We start from the raw sequence: 23831 nt of genomic DNA on the forward strand, positions 1-23831 counted from the left end.
AGATCACTATCTTGTCTCAACCAAAGTGTGTTATAGTGATATTGTATATGCAGCACCACGCTACCGTACTAAACGTACATTTACATCAAATACCACGCAGAGCTTTACCAGTAATTTCCCAGAGTTAACAACTTTAATTGGATCACCGTCTGACCCCACAGAACTCGATTGGATGACTGAATATTTAGAGTCGAATTTCCGTTATACCTTAGATAATGTAGCTTCAGTTAAAAGAAAAATTATTAGAGATAAGAAACTCGCTCCCTGGTATAATGACCAGACACATACTTTAAAAAAGACAGCTTGGAAATTAAATTTGTTAGTATTGCAAATAGCATGGAAGTAGAGCATCCTGAGTTATAGAAAAGCTCTTAGTGTAGCTAGATCAACATATTTCTCCACTTTTATAGAAAATAACAAAAATAATCCTAGATTTTTATTTAATACCGTAGCCAAATTAACTAGAAATAAGACCACTTCAGAAATCTCCACAACAAAATCGTGCAATAGTGAGGACTTTATGAACTTTTTTAATAATACAATTGTAAATATCAGGCATAAAATTGAGGCTTTGAAAACAGACAATGCAATTGATAGCTACAATGCAGATGTTAAACTAACTATGTCAGATCAGAACCTAGAATACTTTACTCCCTTTGAAGAGAATTACCTAATTTCACTCATCTATTCCGCAAATTCATCAACTTGTATATTAGATTTTATACCGACACGTTTTCTTAAACAGATAGTACCAGCAATAACCCCTGCTGAGAATAATTAATTCCTCACTTAGCATTGGGTATGTTCCAAAATCTTTTAAATTAGCAGTTATTAAACCGATTATTAAGAACCTGACCTCAACCCCTGTCAGCTGTCCAATTACAGGTCAATATCAAACCTCCCCTTCATCACTAAGTTTTTTTAAAAAGATAGTAGCAGAGCAGCTACTCTCATATCTACATAGAAATAGCATACATGAACTGTATCAATCAGGATTTAGGCCTCATCACAGTACAGAAACAGCACGCATTAAAGTAGTAAGTGACCTTCTATTGGCCTCTGATCAGGGTTGTGTAACTATGCTTGTATTACTCGACCTCAGTGCAGCTTTTGACACCATTGATCATGTTATTCTTTTTCACAGATTAGAAAATGTAGTAGGAATTAAGGGTACAGCCCTCTCCTGGCTCAGATCCTATTTGACCCATCGTTATCAGTATGTAGACTTATATGGTGATTTTTCTGCATGCTCTCTAGTGGAGTTTGGTGTTCCGCAAGGTTCAGTTTTAGGCCCAGTGCTTTTTTTCCCTTTACATGCTTCCTCTAGGCAACATAATCTGTAAACATAGTATTAGTTTTCATTGTTATGCTGACGACACACAGTTATATGTCTTAACAAAACCAGATGAGAAAAAACAGCTTACTGTACTAAAGTTGAGCAATGTGTGCAGGACATAAGAGATTGGATGCTAATTAACTTCCTTCTGCTTAATCCTGATAAGACAGAAGTTCTAGCATTCAGCTAGAAGTAAGATTGTAGATCACACTGTAACTTTACATGGCTTTTCTGTTCCATCGAGTGCAACAGTAAAAGACCTCGGTGTGATTATAGATTCCACCCTTTCATTTAAAGCACATGTGGATAATATTACCAGGATAGCATTCTTTCACCTTGGAAATATTGCCAAGATAAGAAATATACTGTTGCCAAACGATGCAGAAAAACTAGTTCATGCTTTTATCACCTCTAGGTTGGACTATTGTAATGCCTTACTGTCTGGTTGTCCAACTAGATGCATAAATAAGCTTCAGCTAGTCCAGAATGCAGCAGTAAGAGTCCTCACTAGAACCAGAAGATACGAGTACATCACATTTACCTTATCTTCACTTCATTGGCTTCCCGTGAAATTTCGCCTTAATTTTAAAATACTATTCTTGACATATAAAGCATTAAATGGTCTTGTGCCGCAGTATCTGAGTGAACTGCTAGTGTCTTACAATCCGCCATGCCTACTTCGATAAGAGGATGCAGGCTGCTTGTCAGTACCGCATATTATGAAAACTACAGCTGGGGGCAGAGCCTTTTCTTACAAAGCCCCGAAATTATGAAATAGTCTTCCAAATAATGTTCGGGCCTCAGACACAGTCTCAGTGTTTAAGTCCAGGCTAAAAACCTATTTATTTAGCCAAGCATTTTTATAAATAGATTTGCCTTAGGTAAAGGAGCAGATCTGGGGGACTTATGGACATAGAGTATTATGGTGAACTGGTATGTTTAGATGCTGTCTTCCCCACTCTGATTGATCACTTTGGTTGATGGTGAGGTGATTGTTTGCTTTACATCTCAGAGAGCCTTCATGTCTGTGTTTCCTTCTCAACTGGTGTTGACAGCTGTTTCTCTGAGGACTTGCCTTGGCTGCAGTTGCTCGATAGTAATTCGACTGCAATTGTCTCCAATAACTAACTGGACTCCATATTAACATCAATTAACATCAACTGTTATAGTTGAACTTGCTGCCACCTAACACACTGTATAAATGCAGATCAATTCCTGCTTTGTGTTTTACCCAAATGAGGATGGGTTCCCTGTTGAGTCTGGTTCCTATCAAGGTTTCTTCCTATTGCCAATTCAGGGAGTTTTTCCTTGCCACTGTCGCCCGCTTGCTCACCAGGGACTATCTGCTCATCTTGATTCATGCACACTCACATTCCACTCACAATGACAATTGTTAAAAGCGCTATACAAATAAAATTTAATTGAATTGAACTATTGATTCAGATAGCCCTTTTATGAATGAAACAAATCAATCTTTTTCATTTACAATCAAATGAACAGCAGTAGCAAAATGTGTACAGGTGTGCAGGTGTTCAAGAAACTTAAGAGAAATATCATTAAAAAATTTGTAGTAACCAAAGAGATGACTAACATGCTAATTTTTTGTTTTATCCTAATAGAAATCTGTTGTCTACATTCCGTATGACTTGTTTTCATTTGCTTTGGTTTCCAAGAACTGCAAGACTCTTTAAACCTGAATTATGAATAAACCAAACTGTGAATATTTGTCTTTGAGATTGTTTAAAGAGGTGCTCGTACTATTAGGTTTTGAGTGTATTATTATGTACAGTATTTCCATGGCAACAAATGCGCTGTATACTCCTCCGAAGTGAAAGGCAATACTTTAGCAAATATTGTTCAAGACATTGAGGATTATGGATTTGACAGATTCTTTAAAATGTCAGGTGTTAACAGTTTGTCCATTAGCCGATAAGCACATATGAATACCCAGATAGGCTGAGCTCTTTAGACAACTCCACTATGCTCCCTCCTCTGTTTTTATATGAACTATTTAAAATCAAAGACTGCTTTTTTCTCTTTCCCACAATGCTGGGTCTCTTTTTTTTTGTAGATCATGGCCTTTTCTGTTTACTGAGTGCAGAAGAATTTAGTAATGCCATTGAACTCAATATTTCATTGTGATTGTCATTTTGACATTTAGGGATTACCTGACTATAAAGCTATGCTTTTTCCTTTAATTTACTTATCCTAGAGCAGTAAAAATGCTCTGATAACAATGGATGTAAAGGCCTTATTATAAAAACTTAAAACACTAATGTCTGTCTAGACTATTAATGTTTGGGAACATGAAACTTTAGTTAATTATCCCTGATTATCTTAGGTATTTACCAGGTTTAAAAGCAAGAAATTACATTTACAGACAGTGGTCCAAATGTTTTTAAAAACTTTGCCTCAGAAATGTCTACCCAATAAAGATCTTGCAACCTCAGAGGCATAAACTACATGCAAATACAGTGATCAGCCACAACACTGGCACTGCCAGGTGAATTGAATAAGATTAATTATCAATTATATACCAGTAAACTGGTGACAGGATCATGGGTACCCAAGGCTCATCTATGTCTGAGGTCCCTTGTCCAATCCCACGGAAAAGCTAATGTAGAACAAATTCCTGAAAAAGGTCAATGCTGGCCACAATTGAAAGGTATTAGAACACCCACTGCATCACAGCCTGACACTTATGGGACAGACAAATAGGTTGTTGATCCAGCCCAGATCTCAAACTGATCAAGTATAAAAGGATGTGCTAAACAGACGAGTCTGATCCATGGCGGCCCCACCCCACAACCCAGAGCACATCCGGCACTAACATCCTGGTGCCAGACACCACAGCACACCCTCAAAAGATTGAGATGCCCTGGTGGAACAAGGGAAACCTACAAAATATTAGGCTTTAAACTAACGGCTGATCGGTTTAATTAACATAATTTAAAAGTCAGAAAAACTTGCTACAGTCTAAAAAAGGCTTGTTAAATAGGTTGCATTATCTTGCTCAGATAATTCAGTTTTACTATACACAGCATAAACGTTCATTAGGTAGGTTTGGTTATTGAACCATCACTGGATCGAATACAAAGCATATTTATATTTATATTTGTGCTAGCTTCTTGTTAGTTAGGTTTTACCTTTAAAAAAATATATATATTAGCTTCAGTCAGCTATAAATTAGACTTGAGGAGAGTTAAAGAAGGTATCATTTGGCAACACTGGCCCCTCTCATACATCATGATGCAGGAGGATGCCAAAAAAATGTTATCAAAGGCAGTTTATCATTAAGTAAGAAAAGAACTTCAAGGGGAAACCTGTGACTACTCTTTTCCCTAAGGAAGGAGAATAATCCTGGGTCAGTATGCATTGGCCCATGACTGGAATCATTGTCTGATGTAAAAATGACAGTAGGAGCTACTCCCTTACCTAGTACAGTACCAGTAAGAAGGAAAGATCTAACACTCATGGCTGATATGCCAAAGCCATGTATGGCCTCTCAGGTAGAGACACAGGCTATAGATTGCAATCTAGCAGTGCAGGAAATATTATAAAATGCAATAGTGCCTCATACACAAGCCTTGTTTGTACTCAAGTAGAATTTGTTGTGTGTGTGGTGTGCACTTTTCCAGATAAGATCCCATTCATGGTCCAGTGCCAGAGGTGTTAATGTTCCTGCAGGAAATTTTTAGACAAGGGTTAGATCCCCAGTTATGCATTTAGTTAAGTGCATTTAGTGGCCATAGGTGCAATGGACTTCATAGAAATGGGATTCATGAGCTCAATACAGCTTTTCTGAATGAGGTGCAATGTCACTTTTGTCCACTGTGCTTGTGGTAATGGTCAGACAGTAGGGAAAACTCTTGTGGCCAGATTCAGGGTTTATTCCCAAAATCATGTCAACCACTTTTGTTTTGAATGTTTGTTTGAATTTGCAATTTTCCATAAAAACAGAACACCTTAAGTAGTCCTTACTATGCAATGTACACACACCATCCAGCATTAAAAGGAACAGACAGCAGTGATTCAGGCATTTAAAAATGTGATTGTTATGGTAAACGGACACTGTCTGCTCCCATATAAATGCAAAGGTTAGCTCACAGTGTGGTACTGTAGATGTTATCACTTTTGTCTACAGACGGGCTGGGCATCAGGGCCCTACTGTGACATGTCCCTCCACAAGAATCCTTTCTGCTCATGTGCAGTACTCAGAGATGTGCCTCTCAAGCAAGTTTGTGCTGCTACAGTACCTGCTCATCGCATTTCCAGGGCACATATAATCAAAACTGTTACTGTGAGTTTGTTGTAAGTTTGGAAGTCTGGACTGCTTTCCACTTCTGTATGAGAACAATAATCCTTTAATAGTTTTGTACATTACTTATGTACTGTATTTAGTCCATTAACATTAACATTATGGCACTTTCTGCATGTTTTCTTGCGTTTTTTAATCACTTGTAAATTCTGCTTAATGTTTTGTTTTTCGAAAATTAAAATTAAAATCTGAGTAGAGGTTACATTACTCTATAATACTATGATACTTAATATTTGTATGCATAGCTTTCTACCGATAAACGGAATATTTTGAACATTCTTAATGCAATAGAGACTTCGAACATAGGAGCGTATGATTTAAATGCAAGAAAGAGGGACAGAGAAAAATAAATATACTGATTTAATGAGATAATTCTGATTTATTATTTATTAAAGCATTGCCATCTTAATTGTAAGTGGTTCTCATCGATATAGATGAGTTATAACAGATGATATACTGTATGCGACTTCTAATCACTGATTTGCTGTATGACATCAGTGTTTTAAAAAAGAGATTTTAGGTTTTAAATTTCCACTATAATTATCTATTGTCCAGACATGTAAATATTCTAGTGGGCTTCAGAAACAGGGGGAGCTGGGATCTGCCCCATGGTGCCAACAACCACGTAAGGAAATGGGTAAAAAAATATAATAGAAAAAGCTCACATGATTGGGCTGTTATGCTTATTGTAAGCTTAGGGACCTGATTAATACAACATGACTATGGTTTGATTTATTGCCCAATAGCTGAAATTAATCAGCTAGACAAAGTACTACAGTATATAGTCCTCCACTGTAAACTATGCAAACATTAAGGAGTTTTTGTAATAATGTAGTGTACCTAATCACATGGCCCATCAAGTTTTGCATAATAGTTTATTGTAAATTCGACACTTCCAGCATAGCTTACTAAAACAACCTCACAGCTGGAAAGACCAGAACATTAGTTGAGAGTTATGGCCAGTGTCAGAACAATAAATTGTAACAAAACTGTGCTTTCGAACCATTTCTGACTCGTGTTTTGCAATCCAGCTCTTAATGGGGGTCGAGCTCAGTGAGTTTGTACAAGACCATATTGAACAGATGCCACACAGGTCCTTTTTGTATGGACTATTCAAGCCTTTTAGTTTTAGTGTTCCACTGGAGAGAAGCAATACACTTATGGCCATCCCCTTAGGGCCTACCATATACTGTAACCAATACATAAAATCTGCAGAGGTAATGCTGTACTGAATTAGTTAAGCTGTTATGAAGGAGATAGAAGGAAGTGAGTGAGTGACAGGAAGTGCCTGAGGTCCTTAAGAGGCATTACCTCATACTCTTTTCACAGTGTGATGATGACATTCATAAAGTTGAGACAGGATGTTCTGTATTTTTAAGAGACACCTGACAGATTGTAATCTATTGAGGTGATGTAGTGCCTCACATACATGAAACTATAAGCAGGAATTTATGTACTGCAGCTATACTTTCTTTTTCCACAAAAAGTATGATAATGTCCTTATATTTAGTAAAATTCAAAGCTGCAAATCCATAAAAATACTAATGGCTTTTTGCCTGCATATCAATTGTGAGCAGCTGCGTCGATCCATTAAGAAATAAAAGGGAGTGATAGTTTTAGATGCACAGCAAAAATACCAATAAATAAATGACTATTAAGATCATAAGGTTAGATACTGAATCATGTAACTGTTTAATGAATTATAATAAATATATTATGCTATTTGGTCCTTAGGCAATGGTTGAATATTAACAAAAGCTTTTGGAATCCATTGTAAGAGGGCTGAACCAAGTAATGGGAAATTGGACATGACCTTTTTATTAACTGATACAGGTTGTATAAATTGCAAATGTTGGTAGAGTAACTCTTCCCTTTATACAAAGGTACTGTACTAATCACATAGTCTCCATTACAAGTGAGGCATTTATGTTGAAAATATATTTAAATTCTTTCTTGCAGTTGATATACTCCAACTATGCTGTTGAATTTTTACGGAGACTAACCAGACAGTGAGAAACCACCAAGATGTGCAGTTTGTTAACTTATATCAATTAGTAAAAAGGTTATACTCACACTTTTGCTTTACGTTTGGTACAGCAGTATGTTGCTAATTTGACATTAATTTTGACAAGCTTTTCTGGAGTATTTAATGCTCAGTCTTAGTGTTTAAGTCCAGGTTATCTCTTCTCTTCTGCTCATTCCTGCTCTTTCTCTTCCCTCTCTCCCACTCTGTCTCTTTCCCTCTCTCTGTCGAGCTACACATGTCGTTCCTGAGCTGCCAGTGATCCAGACTCCCTCTGCCCTCCGGACCTGTCTGACCCATCCTGGTGCCCCGCTTCTGGTTGGAGATCTCGTCACATGGATGCCCCGTGTGTCTCTTTGAGATGTGTCTCGTGTCTGGGGATGATTCTCTCTACATAGAAGACGGTTCGGCCTTGACTGGTGTTGGCAGCTGTTTCTCTGAGGACTTGACAGTTCGATAGTTCAGGACTGGAAACATACAAGTCTACCAGAGTTTTCAATAACTAACTGGACTCCATATTAACATCAATTAACATCAACTGTTATGCTAAACTGCCTGCCAACTAACACACAGTATGAATGCAGATCAATTCCTGCTCTCTGTTTCCCCCCATATGAGGATGGGTTCCCTGTTGAGTCTGGTTCCTCTCAAGGTTTCTTCCTATTACCATCTCAGGGAGTTTTTCCTTGCCACTGTCGCCCTCGGCTTGCTCACCAGGGACTATCTGACCATTTTGATTCATACACATTCAAATTCCACACAAACTTAAATAATTCTTTTGATTGTGTAAAGCTGCTTTTGTGACAATGCCAATTGTTAAAAGCTCTATACAGATACATTTTAATTGAATTGAATTGAATATGCATATCTGTAAATAAGAAAAAAAAAGTGCATTGCCCCTCCAAGGAGTGTGTATTCTAATGAATTCCTAATTAGGACTTTCTGCACAGTTCTGCCAACATCACTTGAAGAGTGAAAACCAGGGAGGCATTCATTACCTTTATTCAACAAATTGTGTAAGACCTCTGCCAGCACTCATCCTTGTAAAAGAGCTGAACTGTGCTCTATTCTAAAAAACTTGGCTCCACAAGCAGGGAGAGAAAACCAATCAAGCTCAAACACTGCTCAAAATGTATTGGAGTAAGATTAACCTTATGTAGTTTTTAAAAAAAAAGAGCAAAATCAGTAGCCTGGTAGCTGCAACCCAGCTGTTATGAGTTGCAACCCAGCTCATTCTTGGGTTAATGTACAGTACATGTTGAACTTGACATGGTTTTGGTGGTCTGAATATCTCAAAATTCATGCACTTCAGTCTTTAGAGTAAACATGGGATGGTGCGAGAAAAAAAAAACTCCATGTAGTTACAGATCTGGTCAAAATAATGTTGTCAAAGAGGGTGGCCAGGAGAATGGCCAGACTAGTTTAAGCCTGGTACATTAAGACTACAGTAACTCAAACAACCACTTTTTACAATCATAGTGAGCAGAATTGCATCTCAGTTTAGGAGTCTAAGGCTATCGTGTGCATATGTTCACAGAAAATGGACAGTTACACATTGAAAAAACATCGCCTGGTCTTTCTTTGGACATGTCTGGGTTCTGACCTGTGGCCACTGTAGCCACAAATTCCACTCCTTGGCCGACATAAGTGGAACCTGATGTGTTTTTCTGCTGTTGTAGCCCATCTGTCTTAATGTTTGGTGTGTTGTGCATTCTGAGATGCTTTTTCTGCACACCAAAGAGTGGTTATTTCACCCTACAGCACCTTTCCCTTTCTGTTAGTAAAACCGTCTTGGAAACCATTTTTTTTCTCATCAAGGTTACTTGACCCACAGAAGTACCAACTACTGGAGAATTTGTTTTTTTAAAAAAAGGTTTCAAGCATGTGTGAAAAATTAAGATAAGATTTTGATTTACTCAAACCAGCCCATCTGACACCAACAATCAGGCTATACTCAATGTGACAGTGGGGGATAGAGGTATAGAAAAACTGCATTATCTGAAAGCTATTTCGCCTGGACCTATGTCAACTTGTTAAAGAAATAGTATATATATATATATATATATATATATATATATATATATATATATATATATATATTATGAAGGTTTTACATAATTTATGACTTTATTTATTTTTTATTTATTAGTTTTTTTTCCAGTTTAATTTTTTAAAATTATGATTACAGCTTTTGTATAGGAGACACTGTGGTACCTTATTTAATTTAACCACATGTTAAGTATTAACTCATTAAGAAAGGAAGAAGATTGTATAGTTTTTATAAGGTAGTAAATTTCACATGCAATCTGATTTGATTACTGTCATAAAGTTTACAACAAAAACACAAGGTTTAAAGGCAGCTATACAAAGAACCACACTGCCTCCCGAAAATCTGTTATTGCTGTATTACTACATAATAATTAATTTGTAGAGCTTAAATACTATTGAGAAGGTAATTAAAATATCAGCCAGGAGAGCTTTTCAGGAGAGCTTCCCAGGAGAGCTGTGAAATCCATTTGGAAAAAAATACAGCATGACCCAGACACTACCAAGGTCAGGACAAACTGAGTGCTCAGACAATAAGGGCAATTGCCATAGTAGTGCCCAGGAGTCCAGCTACCACTCTGAGGTGGTTACAGAGCACACAAGCCTTAATATGAGAACATGTGCAGACCTTGACAATATGATCAGCTCTTCATAGTGGCTAAGCTCTGGTCTGTAAGGAAAATCATCCAGAAGGAGGCCACTTCTGAAAAAAGTATCGATAGGTTTTCTAAGACCTTATGGAAAAAAGGAAGTAAAGTCAAAGAATAATGCTTAAAGCACAACCAATATAGCCAGACACCCAAGTATTACCATTCCTATCGTCTTACATGTTGGTGGTAACATTGTGCTCTAGAGTTTCTTTTTTAGGGGAAAAATATTGTGGGAAAACCTGTTCCAGGAAACCAGACATCTTCACACATGGTGAAAAATACATATTTGCTTAAACATTTAGTTACGGCACACGGAAGCAACAACAAATGTCTTGTAAAGGAAAGGTTGAGCTTTGCAATGACCATATCAGTGTCCAGACTTAAATACAATTAAAAATATGTGACATGACCACCAACATTTTCCATTTATTTTGGATGAGTTGGAAGCAGTTTGCATAAAGGAATGAAAGCAACTCAAATCTGTTTCAGGACTGAATACCAATTAAGAATACCAATGAATTTATTTATCATTTAATTTTTTTTTCCTCATCTAAAATACTCCATTAAATTTGTTTTAGAGTTGTTTCAAATGGATCTGGAGTGGTAGTCATTTATGTATATGTTTATTCTCCATTCCATGTTTGGAGATGATTCATCTCTCAAGAATCAATGGTGCTAGTAGAAAACGGTGCCATAGCAAACCATAATCACGTCAAGTTTGCATATTTATAACTATACGATTATATGATTAAGCTTTAAAAATTACTGTTGCTGTCATTCAGTAAGGCTAGTTGCTTATACTGAGCATTTGTGTGGAAGGAATTTTAAGTACCTAGACCTTCACACATTTTAGTTGAATACCCCAGATCTAAAGAATTCGCTCAGCTCTCAAACCGCTACTTTTATATTCTACCTTCACTTGAATATAATGGCCTTGACACTCATACCTACTTTTCCTGTCCAGAACATGCCAAATTTTGAGAAGCTCCCCTGCTCATCCTTGACCCTGCTTGACCCTTGGTTTATAGGCCCTCATTATTATGTGAGGTCCTTCTAACAGAGTTCCTTAAGCCTGAGCCCTTTAAAAAGCCGACGCTTTAAAAAGCCGCACCTCACATGGTGCGACCACACAAGATAAAGGGAATCGTCTTTCTTCTGTGCCATCAATAAAAAAAATAAAATATTGCTGTCATGCTTGACTTTTACATTCTTAGGTGGTCCAAACAATTGAATAATTGGTAAAATAGATCTAAAGATAATTTGCCTAAATAAGAACAATACTACAAAAAAAAAAGTCTTTTTTTAAAGTATTTTTAAATAAATATTTTTTAACATTATTATTGAACCTAAGCCATTCAAAATCCTCAATAAGTAAAACCATTTTACATTGCCAATTTTACTTCGCACCCTTACACATGAAGTGTACATATGATGACTTTTTTTTAAAGACTTTAAACAAGCAATGTTTTTAAAATAAAGTTTGAATTTTTTATAAATTTTCACAAATTTCCAGCCTTTAGTTGTTGAAGCATTTTACTACCAAATTTCAGTCTACTATTGAAGTTGCTAATATGCCCTTCAGGTGACATTACCCTCTGAAACGCTTATCACAAAGATTTTTATGGATATTTGCAATGCCAGTGGTGGGATTTGCCGGTTCAAGGGCACAAAAGATCCAAAGCTGTGGAAAACATTTAGCCAGCAGGGTTAAAGGCCATGTGATGGCTGTTTGAAAAGAGAACAGTCATCTTCTTTTACAAAGAGTGAAACATGGCAAAGCATCTCTTTTACCTTATTGTTTCTGGCCAACCACCGGCCTTTGTATGAAATAAAAGGCATCACAGGTTGTACGCTTTAAAAGTGAGCATTTTCCCTTTCCTCCCCCCTGCTTTAAAAAATACTGTATGCTCTCCAGTTTAATATTGGTATTTTAAAATGGATAACTGAATAATGGAAGTGGGGCAGTTACTTATATCAGTATACATACTTAATAATGTTTCACAACATTACATATGACTAATGGGCACATTTTGGCCTCTGTGCCAAATGTTCAAGTTCTTTCATTTTGGTATTGTGACACCATGTAATTATAAACTTTGCTTTGTGCACAGGGTCATTTCATACTAGAAGAGATTTGGCTTCTTAGCTTCAGTGAAAGCAAATTGTAATGCCACAGCTTCTATCTTCCAAATTTGTGGTGACTGATCCACATACAGGTGTCATGGTGCCCAAAACTATAGAGATAAAAGTGAAATTCGATGTGTTAATGGCGTTCTCTCTCTCGAATATTACATACTTGCACAACAGTAGAACAGTTTTACAAAACCCATCAATCACCATGATGAAACTGGCTCTCATGAAGACCATCCCAGGAAAGTAAGACCGAAACTTACCTTTGCTACAGAGGAGATATTCATTTGGAGTTACCAGCCTCAGAAATCACCAATTAACAGCACCTCAGATTAGAGTTGTTATGAAAGGCTTTACAATTAGCAGACACATCTCAATATCACTTGTTCAGTGGAGATTATTGCACATTTTGGAAGCCTTCAGCATTTTGTTTATATAGAAGGAAAAAAAAATCAGGAAAGACCACTGATTTATCCTCATGTCTCACCTACTGTATCTTACTTAAATATACAGTTTATTGTAATAATCTATTTCCACATGAGCTTGGACTAATAAGTATTAACAATACCAAATGTGCATCAGCCTTTTAACTCGCCGAACTATTTCTTGCCAAATATAAAAAATCGTATAGATTCATTATGATAGTAAATAGTAAATTTTTTTAAAAGTTAGTTTCTTGAAAACTAAACATGTATACTGTAAAACATAGTAGTTAACTTCATGTTTATGCAGATTGAGCAGGTCTCCTTCGGCATTTGGCAGACGCTCCTATCCAGAGCGACTTACATTTTTATCTCATTACACACCTGAGCAGTTGAGGGTTAAGGGCCTTGCTCAAGGGCCCAACAGTGGCAACTTGGTGGTTGTGGGGTTTGAACCTGGGATCTTCCGAACCGTAGTCCAATGCCTTAACCCCTGAGCTAACCCTGACCCTTCTCCTTGGCAATAAATAATTGTTGTTAGGCTTGTGGTAGGCTGTGGCTTTTTTCAAGGAGACCATGAACAGTTATATCAGCAGAATTACAGTTTACAGAATAAGCACTAGTAATGTTCAACTCTATTATGGAGCTTAGTAACTTAAGCTTGGCAAAATGATCTAACCCTCTACTCTCTGTTGCTCGGAAACAAATCTTTTATCTTATATGTACTTTGTTTTTAAAAGATAATGTTTGTCATTGAAAAACATGCATAAGTGTTTATTTATGCATAGTACAAATAATGTATACACAGTATACAAGGGAAACTAGTGACAAAATAAATGTGCTTCTTAGTACACCAAAACATATAACATACAGAACCAATCCTCAAAATGTTTTAAAAAGAAAGAAAAAGTTTCTTATTACTAAAATCATAAAAGCAGTAGGTGTTTAAGACTCCTCAAATACAGCAGAAAATGAAATATGTATGTAAAATGAAATACACAAGTGTATTTAGTTATTCTAGAGGAAGATGGGGAACATGATGAAAACAAAGTCATTAAAAATTATATTAATAATAATAATAATAATAATAAAAAATATCACATGGATGAGAAAGTATCCATCACATTGTACATGACTAAAATGAATTGTGTTTTATCATACATACAGAAATTCTTCAAATAAGAAATGACAAATATTCTGTCACAAATATTTTTTTGCTTATGTAATGTTACTGTACTTGTATGGCTGTTTTGTACAAGAGGCATTCAAAAAACTCTCTTTATTTCTCTAAATAATCCCCTTTCTACACAAATGCACTTATCTCCACATTTCACTATTGCTTGGATACAGTAGAACATTTTATTAGTACGCCAGAGTAATCTGACTGTGATCAAACTACCTACTTCATTTCTGAAATGCTAGCCTCCCAGGAACACATTTAATGGCCCAAACAAGTGGAAATGGAGTTCAAGACTATACAGGGGATGTGACATTAACTCTCAGCCGAATTCCTTTAATGTACAAGCGGTGTTCATAAATGATTGTGCGTAAAGTTTGCACAATTAGATGCGTTATCCGTTATCCATTAATTTAAGGATAATGCATTCCACTTGCTGAATGTACATAGTAAAGACTGCAGTGGGGAGAATCGTTATTCACTGACGTATAGCATACTTTAAAAAGTTTGCAAATGTTTTATTTATCATTGTACTGTACTTGGAATCTTCTGTAAATGTTAATTTCATCACACTGAGTTATTGTTGGACCTTGTAGTCATATTAGAAAGCACAAAAGGGATAATATTTTGCAGTACCAAGGCAGAATTAACAAATGAAATCAATATTATATTATAATATTTTGTAATGCAAAAGCAATGCTTCACATTTAACTTAAGCACTTAGGGAAAATCTGATGCTTTCAGTGTAACCTCGAACCCTATTTATGACATTTTATATATATCACTCTTTTTTGCCACATACGGAAGAATGTCATGACCATAAAACATAACGACCTGATACTACAAGACATAATGATCTTATAATATTGGTCAGTGTCTTTTTGAGGTAGGTTATGTGTAACTTCAAATCATCACAAAAATACAATTTTTACCTTAGCCTTTCATTCATTTGTCTGCGGTCTGTTGAATCATCGTACACAGGTGAGTTACCATGGGAGACACAAGTGACAGCAAATGTAAATAAACATAAAAGTATGTGTAGATAGACATGAACAGTTCGAGAGACCACCAGTGTCCACAATGCCTCAAAGAGTTCTAGCAAGTCTTAACAAAACTCTAGCAGGTTTAAACAGTGCAGAAATCCAGTTCTTGAGGCTTCCTCTTGCTTGAGCAGTGGTCTCTTGGAAGGAGTAGCCCGGTTTGAGTAACACAGTGTAGAGACCTTTTCTTGAAACCTTTCCCACAGCTTTTTGAGCAAGCAGACCACTCACCAATACTCCACATAGGGCAAGGGTCACCACACAACCTCTGAGAACTAGGTCTTTGGGTGTTGTCACAATATGCACTTTCTTTTTCAGTTAAGTCCAGACATTGGACAAGTCTTTGCTGAAAGCCATTGCCACAGCTTACAGAACATTCTTTCCAATCACTGGTAACCCATTTACTGGAAGATTTCTGATAAGCTTGCTTATTTAGTTGGGCTTTTTTTGTGTCTGCCAGAATGCTGTTCTGTGCATGCTTTCTGCCCTCCTTCTTCAGAAGCTTCCCCTCCTTTACCTTGGTCCGGTAGTATGAATAGCGCACACGGGGAGGTGTCATTTTCCCCACAGATAGCACTTCCACTGTCAGGTGCTCCTGGAGAGGTCTCACTGCCTGTAGCTTCTCCACAGCTGTCGACGTTCCACTGTAGCGTAGTGTAGTGCCATTCACAATGATGTGTTGGCCAACGGTTGATACCACATAATTTCCATTGAGAAGATACTGCCCATGAACGTTCTTGATGGCTAAGTAGTTGTCATCATTTACCAAACCACGGTAGCCACGTTGCCTGATGTCTATATTTGAGGCTCCAACCGGTAGAGTGATCACAAAGTTATATCCATGTCTAAAAAAACAAGAGTGGCTGTTATATTTTAGGTCTACTGTCCTACACACACTGTTTATTATATGGAAACACCTAAATTACAACTTACACAGGTTTGGTGAACACTCCAGAGAATTTTTGGCAGTTCTGGTTATTCCCTCCACACACTCCACACCTGTCAAACTTTAAGTTTGAGCTCAGCTTTCCATCACAACCGGCTTTAAAGCATTTTCCTTGAATACAGACTGCTGAAGTATCTGGGGAGCAGAGTGTTCCATCCACAACCTGCTCACACAGATAAAACACTCTGTCAGTGCACTCTGCTTAAGAACCCTAATAGCTCATTTGTTTACACTAACAGTGGCTACCTAATACAGAACACTCACAGAGCTGAAAGGTGTTACGTTATATAAAACGGATCTTTTCGAAGGGAGGCATTTGAACATACCATACCGGCTACTCAGCCTCAGGGAAGTACAGCTGGAGTATCACTGACTAAGAGGTTCAGCCTGTAATTTGTTTATTTTGAGCTGGTTCTGGCCGAAACACTACAGCTGCATATAATTTTGTGCACAGCTACTCTTTCCTCTCCTGGCTTGCCACTGACATAACCGACAATTCTGGTCCCTCTTACTCCACAGCTCCATATCTGTCATAGACAAGCTCCTACAGGTATTGTAAAAGTTAGCAACTTCCTCTTCTACCTGAGGTTACCTGATTTTTCTCAGAGAACACAGAGAGAATCATGTCTGCACCTTTGCCGCAAGTACGTAAAAGTATCCAGTGCCACTGGCTCTGCAGATAAGCTTGCATCTGTCTTTTATAGAAACTCCTGAGTATTTAGGGACCCACATCACAGAAGGTCCAAGCCTAGTGGTGTTGAGGCTGAAGTTATTGAAGGACTCGCATTGCTCCTCACGAAAACTTTTTCCTGCCAAGTACAGAACAACATGTAAGAACTCACATTGCCACGGAGAACTATAAACTTACAGGTATCCTTGTGCATGTCAAGCCAGAGGAAACAGGTTCTTGTGGAGGAGGTTTAAAAAAAACTCAAGCTTCCTTACCTGAATATTTGCATGGCTCCAGATTGCAGGAGCGATATTTTACACGCAGGCCTTGGCAGTATTTGCCCCCATTTTCTGGAACAGGGCTGCTGCACTCCCTTTTTGCCAGCTGAACTCCTCCTCCACATGTTCGAGAGCACGCTCCATATGCTCCCCATTTAGCCCACTGTCCATCTACCTGTGATAGAAACCATTAAGAAGTATTATAAACAGAATGCAATCTAGAGAAAGAAAACTATTTTGTAAGAATTTAATATCTCGTTATCTGTGATCTGATTTCCCCATATGTTACCTAAGGAGGAATATACAGTAGTGGGACCTTATGAATTTGTCTGATATAGCACAAAAAAAACCCAGACATTCATTTCAAAGATGAAGATCAAAATTGCATCTATAGTGCCATAGACTAGATCAATACTTGAAATACTTTTCATGCTCTCACCCTGGGTTTAATGGTGGTGATGTTACTAGTGCAAGCACTCCTGTAGCATATCTTGTTGTTGCCACAGCTAGTGCCATCAGCCCAGGGGAAGTGGCGAGTCTGGCACACCAGCTGTCCTCTGGTCTTTCCTGTACACCACAGCTTTGAGCAGGGTTGCATGTAAGGGCAAGGCTTGGACCCAGTGCCGAATGTCAGCTCACACTGGCGGCTGAGGCTGTAGGTGGATCCTGGAGAACCATCTGGTAGCGCCAACAGCTTCTGGGGCTTATCCAATAGACAATCACCTTTTAAATACACACCAGTGTTAAATATTTTTATTTAATGGGCCAGAAATTTTGCTCACTAGGGTGCTGATGTATTTAAAGGTTTGCAGATGTAAAAATTTACATTTTATAATACTAAAATACAGAGTGCTTCTTTCTAGGAATATGTGCTAACATTTATATTTAAAAGTACCAAATAAAGGGGTATCTATGCAAATTGATTTATCTATCATTTTTAGAAAATCTTTAAGTTACTTTTGGTATGGCAAGCACAAATTAATATGTGTGAAGGGCAAATATAATTGCTAAATATTAATAATATTAATATTTAATTTTACTAAGTTTATTTTTTTTAATATTTAGTATTAGTCACATGTCTGATCCTAACATCATTTTAACAATTTCTCGATAGAAATTAAAAAAAAAAAAAATTTTCATATCTTATCAAATCTTTGATAACGGCAGATCCGAGTGTAGAGCTTTATTCCTCTTGTTGCAACACATATTTTAAGTAAAACATCAACGCAGTAACACACCCTTGAGAATATGATGAAAACCATAGAGTAAAAGAGATCAGAGACACATGACCAGTGATAGCTGATGGGAGGTGTAGTCCAGCACTTCTTTGGTGCTACCATGACAGTCAAGGGTGGTAACTAACACTACATATTTTATTTATCTATACTTTACTTGAGTATTTTTATTAGTGGATCCTTTTTACTTTTACTCCACTACATCCTACAACCAAGATTTGTAAGTTTCACTTCACTACATTTGTGCATGGTGTTGCATAACATAATCAGAGTTGTGTGCAGCATTTGAAGTGGGACAACTTGACTATCATGTGTAATTGTCATATCTTTTTTCCCCACTTTACAGTTAAGAAGTAGAGAGAGAGAAAGAGAGAGAGCTTTATCATGACACACTACGGTGATACAAGCTCAGTACTTTTGATACTTAATTTACAGGTGAATACTTTGTACTTTTACTTAAGGTAAAGTTGGAAATGGAAGTCTTTTACTTTTACATGAGTAATATTGTATGTGAGATATTTTTACATTTACTCAAGTACAGTATTTGTGGACTTTGCCCACCATTGATGACAGTCACCCCTTAATGCATAGCTCCAGATGTACAAAAAAGTCAGCAGAAGAGCTATGCCCTCAGCTGAAGTAAAGCTGTTTAGGCACACAGTAAAAATTAATTCTGCTGCATCCATTTATTCCTTTCAGTTTAACAAAAGACTTTAATGAAATGTGAACACAATAACATGTATAAGGATATTAGGAGGCAACATAAAGACTATGAGGAATACCCCGGAACGCATGAGAAACATGCAGCATCCACCAAAACAAGACAAAAGACACAGAAACTGGACGCTAAATAAATAGAACATAAAGAGACACTGGTGAAACCAAACTTGTTCCATTAAACAATAAAAAAATATATATTTATTTTAGATAGATCTTTTGTAAATATGAATTGGAAAATATCTGTCGTGGTGTATCAAAACAAAACCATATTCATAATACTGTCTGGATGCCAATATTACATTGTGTGGCTGCTCTGGCTTTAATAAAAGAACATGTGTGGTGTGTATTACAGCTAGCATGTGATAAAAAGTCACATTCCACGCAGACAGCCTATGTGGACTTACCATGGCCAGCATCCAGGAAGCTGGTCACAATAGCTGCACTGCACCTGGACCAGGGACTGCTACGATCAATCTGGATGAGGGTAGGGGACATCATGTGGTTGTCCTTTAGTTTCCCAAACATCTCACATGCCTTCACACTGTCATGTGGCATATTGAGAACATGGCCTGCACATTGAAATAATCACTGGGATGAAACAGGCTTGTATTGTGTAGTCAAGTTTTACAATTTTCTTTGATTTCACTTAAATAAAATAAAATTTTATTAATGTTTTACATGTTTTTGTTAGGCTATGCTCATATTACACACCACATGCAATTCTAAATATTTGTTCAGACTGGATTTTGACTGGATTTTGAAGTTATGACAGTTGACACTCATAATTACAAGTGGCTTTTATCTGACTCCAATGTGGACGCGTCTGTCCTCTGAAATGGCACACATGCGCACATCGATATGTTTTTGCTTTCGCTGTCTGGATTAAAACATGTCATATTTGTGTAACCACTCATTATTTCTAACAATGGATGTGATTTTGGCAAAAATCTGTTTGGAGATTTTGCTCTGAAGGACTGCAAGCAGTTAGTCATCTGTATTTGTTGAGGTCCAGAAAGATTTTAGCAGCTATTGCTAGCACTACTATAAAATATCAGCATTAGTGGTGGTGCCTAATAACATCAGCACACTACACATGCACAGAGGCAAAAGGCCGTATAAATTCTGATCTGACCCTTCTCATTCAAGTTGGGTTACCGCGTATCGGATGTACATCTGATCTAGGAGAACAGTGACTCAGATCCCATCTGAAAAACATCAAATTTGTGTGTTCAGACAGCCCTAAAAAATGAATCACTTTAGGCTGGTAATTTGAACATAGCCATTAGTATATGGTTATATTATACCATGTTTCTCTTTTCAGTACTGCTTCAACAGTACTTGATGACTTTATAGCAGCTGTCTTCACTTCTTGCTAATAATTGCAACTCCTTGACAGATATCAAGGCTCAATTTTTTCTTTTCTCAATTTTTTTTTATACCAAGCTTTACTATTAAAAAATTACTGAACTTACCTAATTCATGTGCTGTGGTGAAGGCTGAGGGTAGACCATCATCCTCAATAACCGAACAGCTTCTTTTGGGATCACACATGGTTCCAACATCAGCCATACCCAAAGTGTCACAGGTAGTAGCCCCACACAAGTCCTGGTGAGATTTTAAGAAGATCTTCATCACTAAATAGAGATCTGATTATAGACAAACTGCAATGTAAATGTTATTAAGCAGGATTAATTGCCTCTATTAAATGCACAGATGAAAGTAAGAACTTTGTTGCTGAAATTCCAGTGTGATGTGCATCATGGGATGTGCATCTGTTTGGTACTGATCAGCAAACTAAGCTGCAATTTTATTGTCTAAACATATACTGAGAACTGCAGTTTAAATGACTGATATGGTGGCTAAGAATGTCTGTGAAAAAAACTGTAACCAAAACATAGATGATAACTGAGAGAGAGAGGAATGATCACTGTGTGGCCAGCTGTTGCCTCCATGAATAAAGCATTGTTCGGGTTGAGGAAGTGTAGAAATTGAAATGCATCTTATTGGTTTTTACTGAACATTTACTTTATACATTTAACATTTACTTTATACACTGTGTGGTTAAAAACATGATTAACTGTCAGGCCAAAATGAAAATAAAAAAGACACTGAGAAAAGGTAAGACATTTCTAACAATGATATCATATTTAAAGTAATACTTAAGAGTGTTTGGCTGTCCCCAAAGTTCATCTATTTTTAAAAGTTTACACTGTACTTATTTGGCAGTATGTTCTCATATACAAAAGCATGTTGTAGTGTCTATAATCTGAATTTGTGGTTTTCAGTGAATTTAAACAAAGGGATTTTAAGATGTATGTTGTAATGTGTGGGTTGGTCCTGGGAGTTGTCGATAAGTTGTGTTGTTGGTTTCCATGATTCCAGTTACAACACTATATGGCCAAAAAGCATGTGGACACCTGACCATCTATATATGGTTCTTCCCCAAGCTGTTTCCTCAAAGTTAAAAGCACACAAATGTAATGTCTTTGCATATTGTAAAATTACAATGTCCCTTCACTGGAAAAAAGAGGTCCAAACCTGTTCCATAATGACAGAGCTCATGTGCACAAATCAAGAACCCTTGAAGACATGGTTTTCCAAGGTGAAGTCAAAGAACTTAACTGGCCTACACAGAGCTCTGACCTCATCCCCACTGAACACCTTTGGGATAAATTGTGCAGTAGGCCTCATTGCCCAACAGCAATGCCTGACATCACTAATGCTCTTGTGACTGAATGAGCCAAAATTTGTAAAGCCACACCCAGGAATGTAGTGGAAAACCTTCCCAGAAGAATGTTATTATAGTGTTATTATATTATGGAAGTTATTGTAAGTGCAAATGTTCAGAGTACACAAAAATCATTGCGTAACTTCAGGATTAATTGAAGCCTCATGCTTACCTGCTTCGTGAACAGAATGGCAGTGTCCCAGTACTCAGGGTGTTCGTCATTCACCTTGTTCAATCTTCTCTGCCAGGTGCAGAAGTTTCGCAGTGTAAGAGCAGCATTGCTGGAGATCTTGGGTCCTTCCTCAGGCTCAGAAATCACCAGCATATCCACTACTACAATGCTGATCTGGTTCATGATGCTGGGGTGCCGGAACAACATGGCAGCGACAGACATGAGAGTCAAAAGGTAATGTCTCAGGTCGTCCCCATGGAACCTGGCCATAGACTCGTCAGCTACAATCAACACCTCCACATACCTGGGCAGAGAAACGAACCTTTTGTCTCTGTTTCTACCTTTCAGAGCAGGCTTGGTTTGTATTTCTGCGTGCGTCTTTACACGCAGCGATTCTGAAGCGCCTTGGTTCATTCCAGATGTCACTCCGCATCTTGAAGTAACATTACGAGGAGTCCGGCGGCGTATAATATGCGTTTTTCCAGCGCTTGAAGTAAATGTATCAACGGTCTCATTCACCTTGAGCTCGAAATCATATTCCATGCCATTATAATAAAACGCGCCGCGCGTTCCTCCACACACACTGAGAGCAGCGGAGGAGGAAGGATCCGAGTTCACATCCCCGGAATAAAAGCAGGGGCGCAGAGACGAGACTTTTGCTGAATGTTTCTCATAAGCAACGTCAGGTGCGAGAAAGCTAGCGTCGGGTACAACGTTCAGATAGAAAACCTCTTTAAAAGCGTTTATTTTAAAAACCATGTTGCTTTCCTGTATTATGTCCTTGCTCTGACTAAGTGCACTGTCAATTTGCACAAGCTCACAAAAATCGATTTCTACGCAATTGTATAAATTGTTCATAAGCTGGAAGTTTAAAAAATAAAACACCAACTGGACAAACATTGTTAATTAATGCAAAGATGCCGTCCAAAAATACCATGCAAGAATTTGCAGTGCTCTTAATTGCATGTCTTAACTATTCCCTGTAAGCGCGCTGATGGTAAAATGACCCAAGTAATGACCATGGCTGTGCACACCCGTCTGTCCTCCTGTCAGGTTCAATATCTTGCGTCATATGTAAACAATTCAGGCAAAAGTGAGAGTGGATAGAGAGCAGAGAACTGATTGGGTACTTGTTCAGCGCGCCCGAATAACGCTGAATCTTGAGCGACATTTGGGCGTGGCCTTGACTCATGGTGAAAAAAATCATAAGTGTTAAATGCACACAGATGCAGGGAAGTTGTGCCCCCTTTTTCTTTTAGAGAGATCACGCAGGCTATATTTAAGGGGAAACTCCTTGCTTGCTGTGTATATCAATTGAACATGAAAAAAATCTCAAAAACCTAAAATGATTTTTTTTGTTGTGTTTATAGTGCTCATCCCCATTGGTAATTTCATTGTATTGTACTTCATTTATTTTTATGCATAGTAACGGATTGCACCTTTTTTGCGGCAAATGCCACCTCATGGATTCACAAAGAAGCAAATCTTCGCCCTCTGGTGTTGGCCGTTTGTCACCATTTTCACCATATACTGTACAGTAGGACTTAACCAATTGGACTCGCCTTTGTTTTTTTCACGCCTGTGTTGGAACACACTACACTACTCAACACACTGCACACTTGCACTACTGCTCAAATGCTATACATTTCTTTTCTTTTTTTATTTAAGAGAACTAACTTGCACTTTAAAACATGGAAAAATAACACTGCTACTGACACACATAATTTCATTTCATACCCATTCATACGGCTGCTGTCATATTACATGCCATATCTTACTATACTGCACAATCTGCACATCCTGTTAACTTATACGTTTAAAATAAGTTAATATAAGTTAATTTATGTAAATATTTGTACATTTTTAAATTTGCATTTCACTCACTGCAATTGTGCAGTAAAATCATTCTATCGTTTGTCATAAACAGTTATATAAGCATT

At 37.5% G+C, this 23831-nt stretch overlaps 1 protein-coding gene across 1 annotated transcript; it reads right to left on the reverse strand.

Moving 5' to 3' along the window:
* Window positions 1-14901: 14901 nt before the first annotated feature.
* LOC128532943 (A disintegrin and metalloproteinase with thrombospondin motifs 15) lies at window positions 14902-22922 on the reverse strand. Its single transcript, XM_053507095.1, has 8 exons — window positions 21892-22922; window positions 20464-20596; window positions 19396-19560; window positions 17476-17759; window positions 17034-17211; window positions 16722-16897; window positions 16076-16251; window positions 14902-15987 (listed from the first exon to the last, which is right to left on the reverse strand). Exons 1-8 carry the CDS (start codon window positions 22789-22791, stop codon window positions 15228-15230), a joined length of 2772 nt encoding a protein of 923 aa, XP_053363070.1. The 5' UTR covers window positions 22792-22922; the 3' UTR covers window positions 14902-15227.
* Window positions 22923-23831: the final 909 nt, after the last annotated feature.

The sequence above is a fragment of the Clarias gariepinus genome, chromosome 11 (assembly GCF_024256425.1).
Source record: "Clarias gariepinus isolate MV-2021 ecotype Netherlands chromosome 11, CGAR_prim_01v2, whole genome shotgun sequence".
Lineage (NCBI taxonomy): Eukaryota > Metazoa > Chordata > Actinopteri > Siluriformes > Clariidae > Clarias > Clarias gariepinus.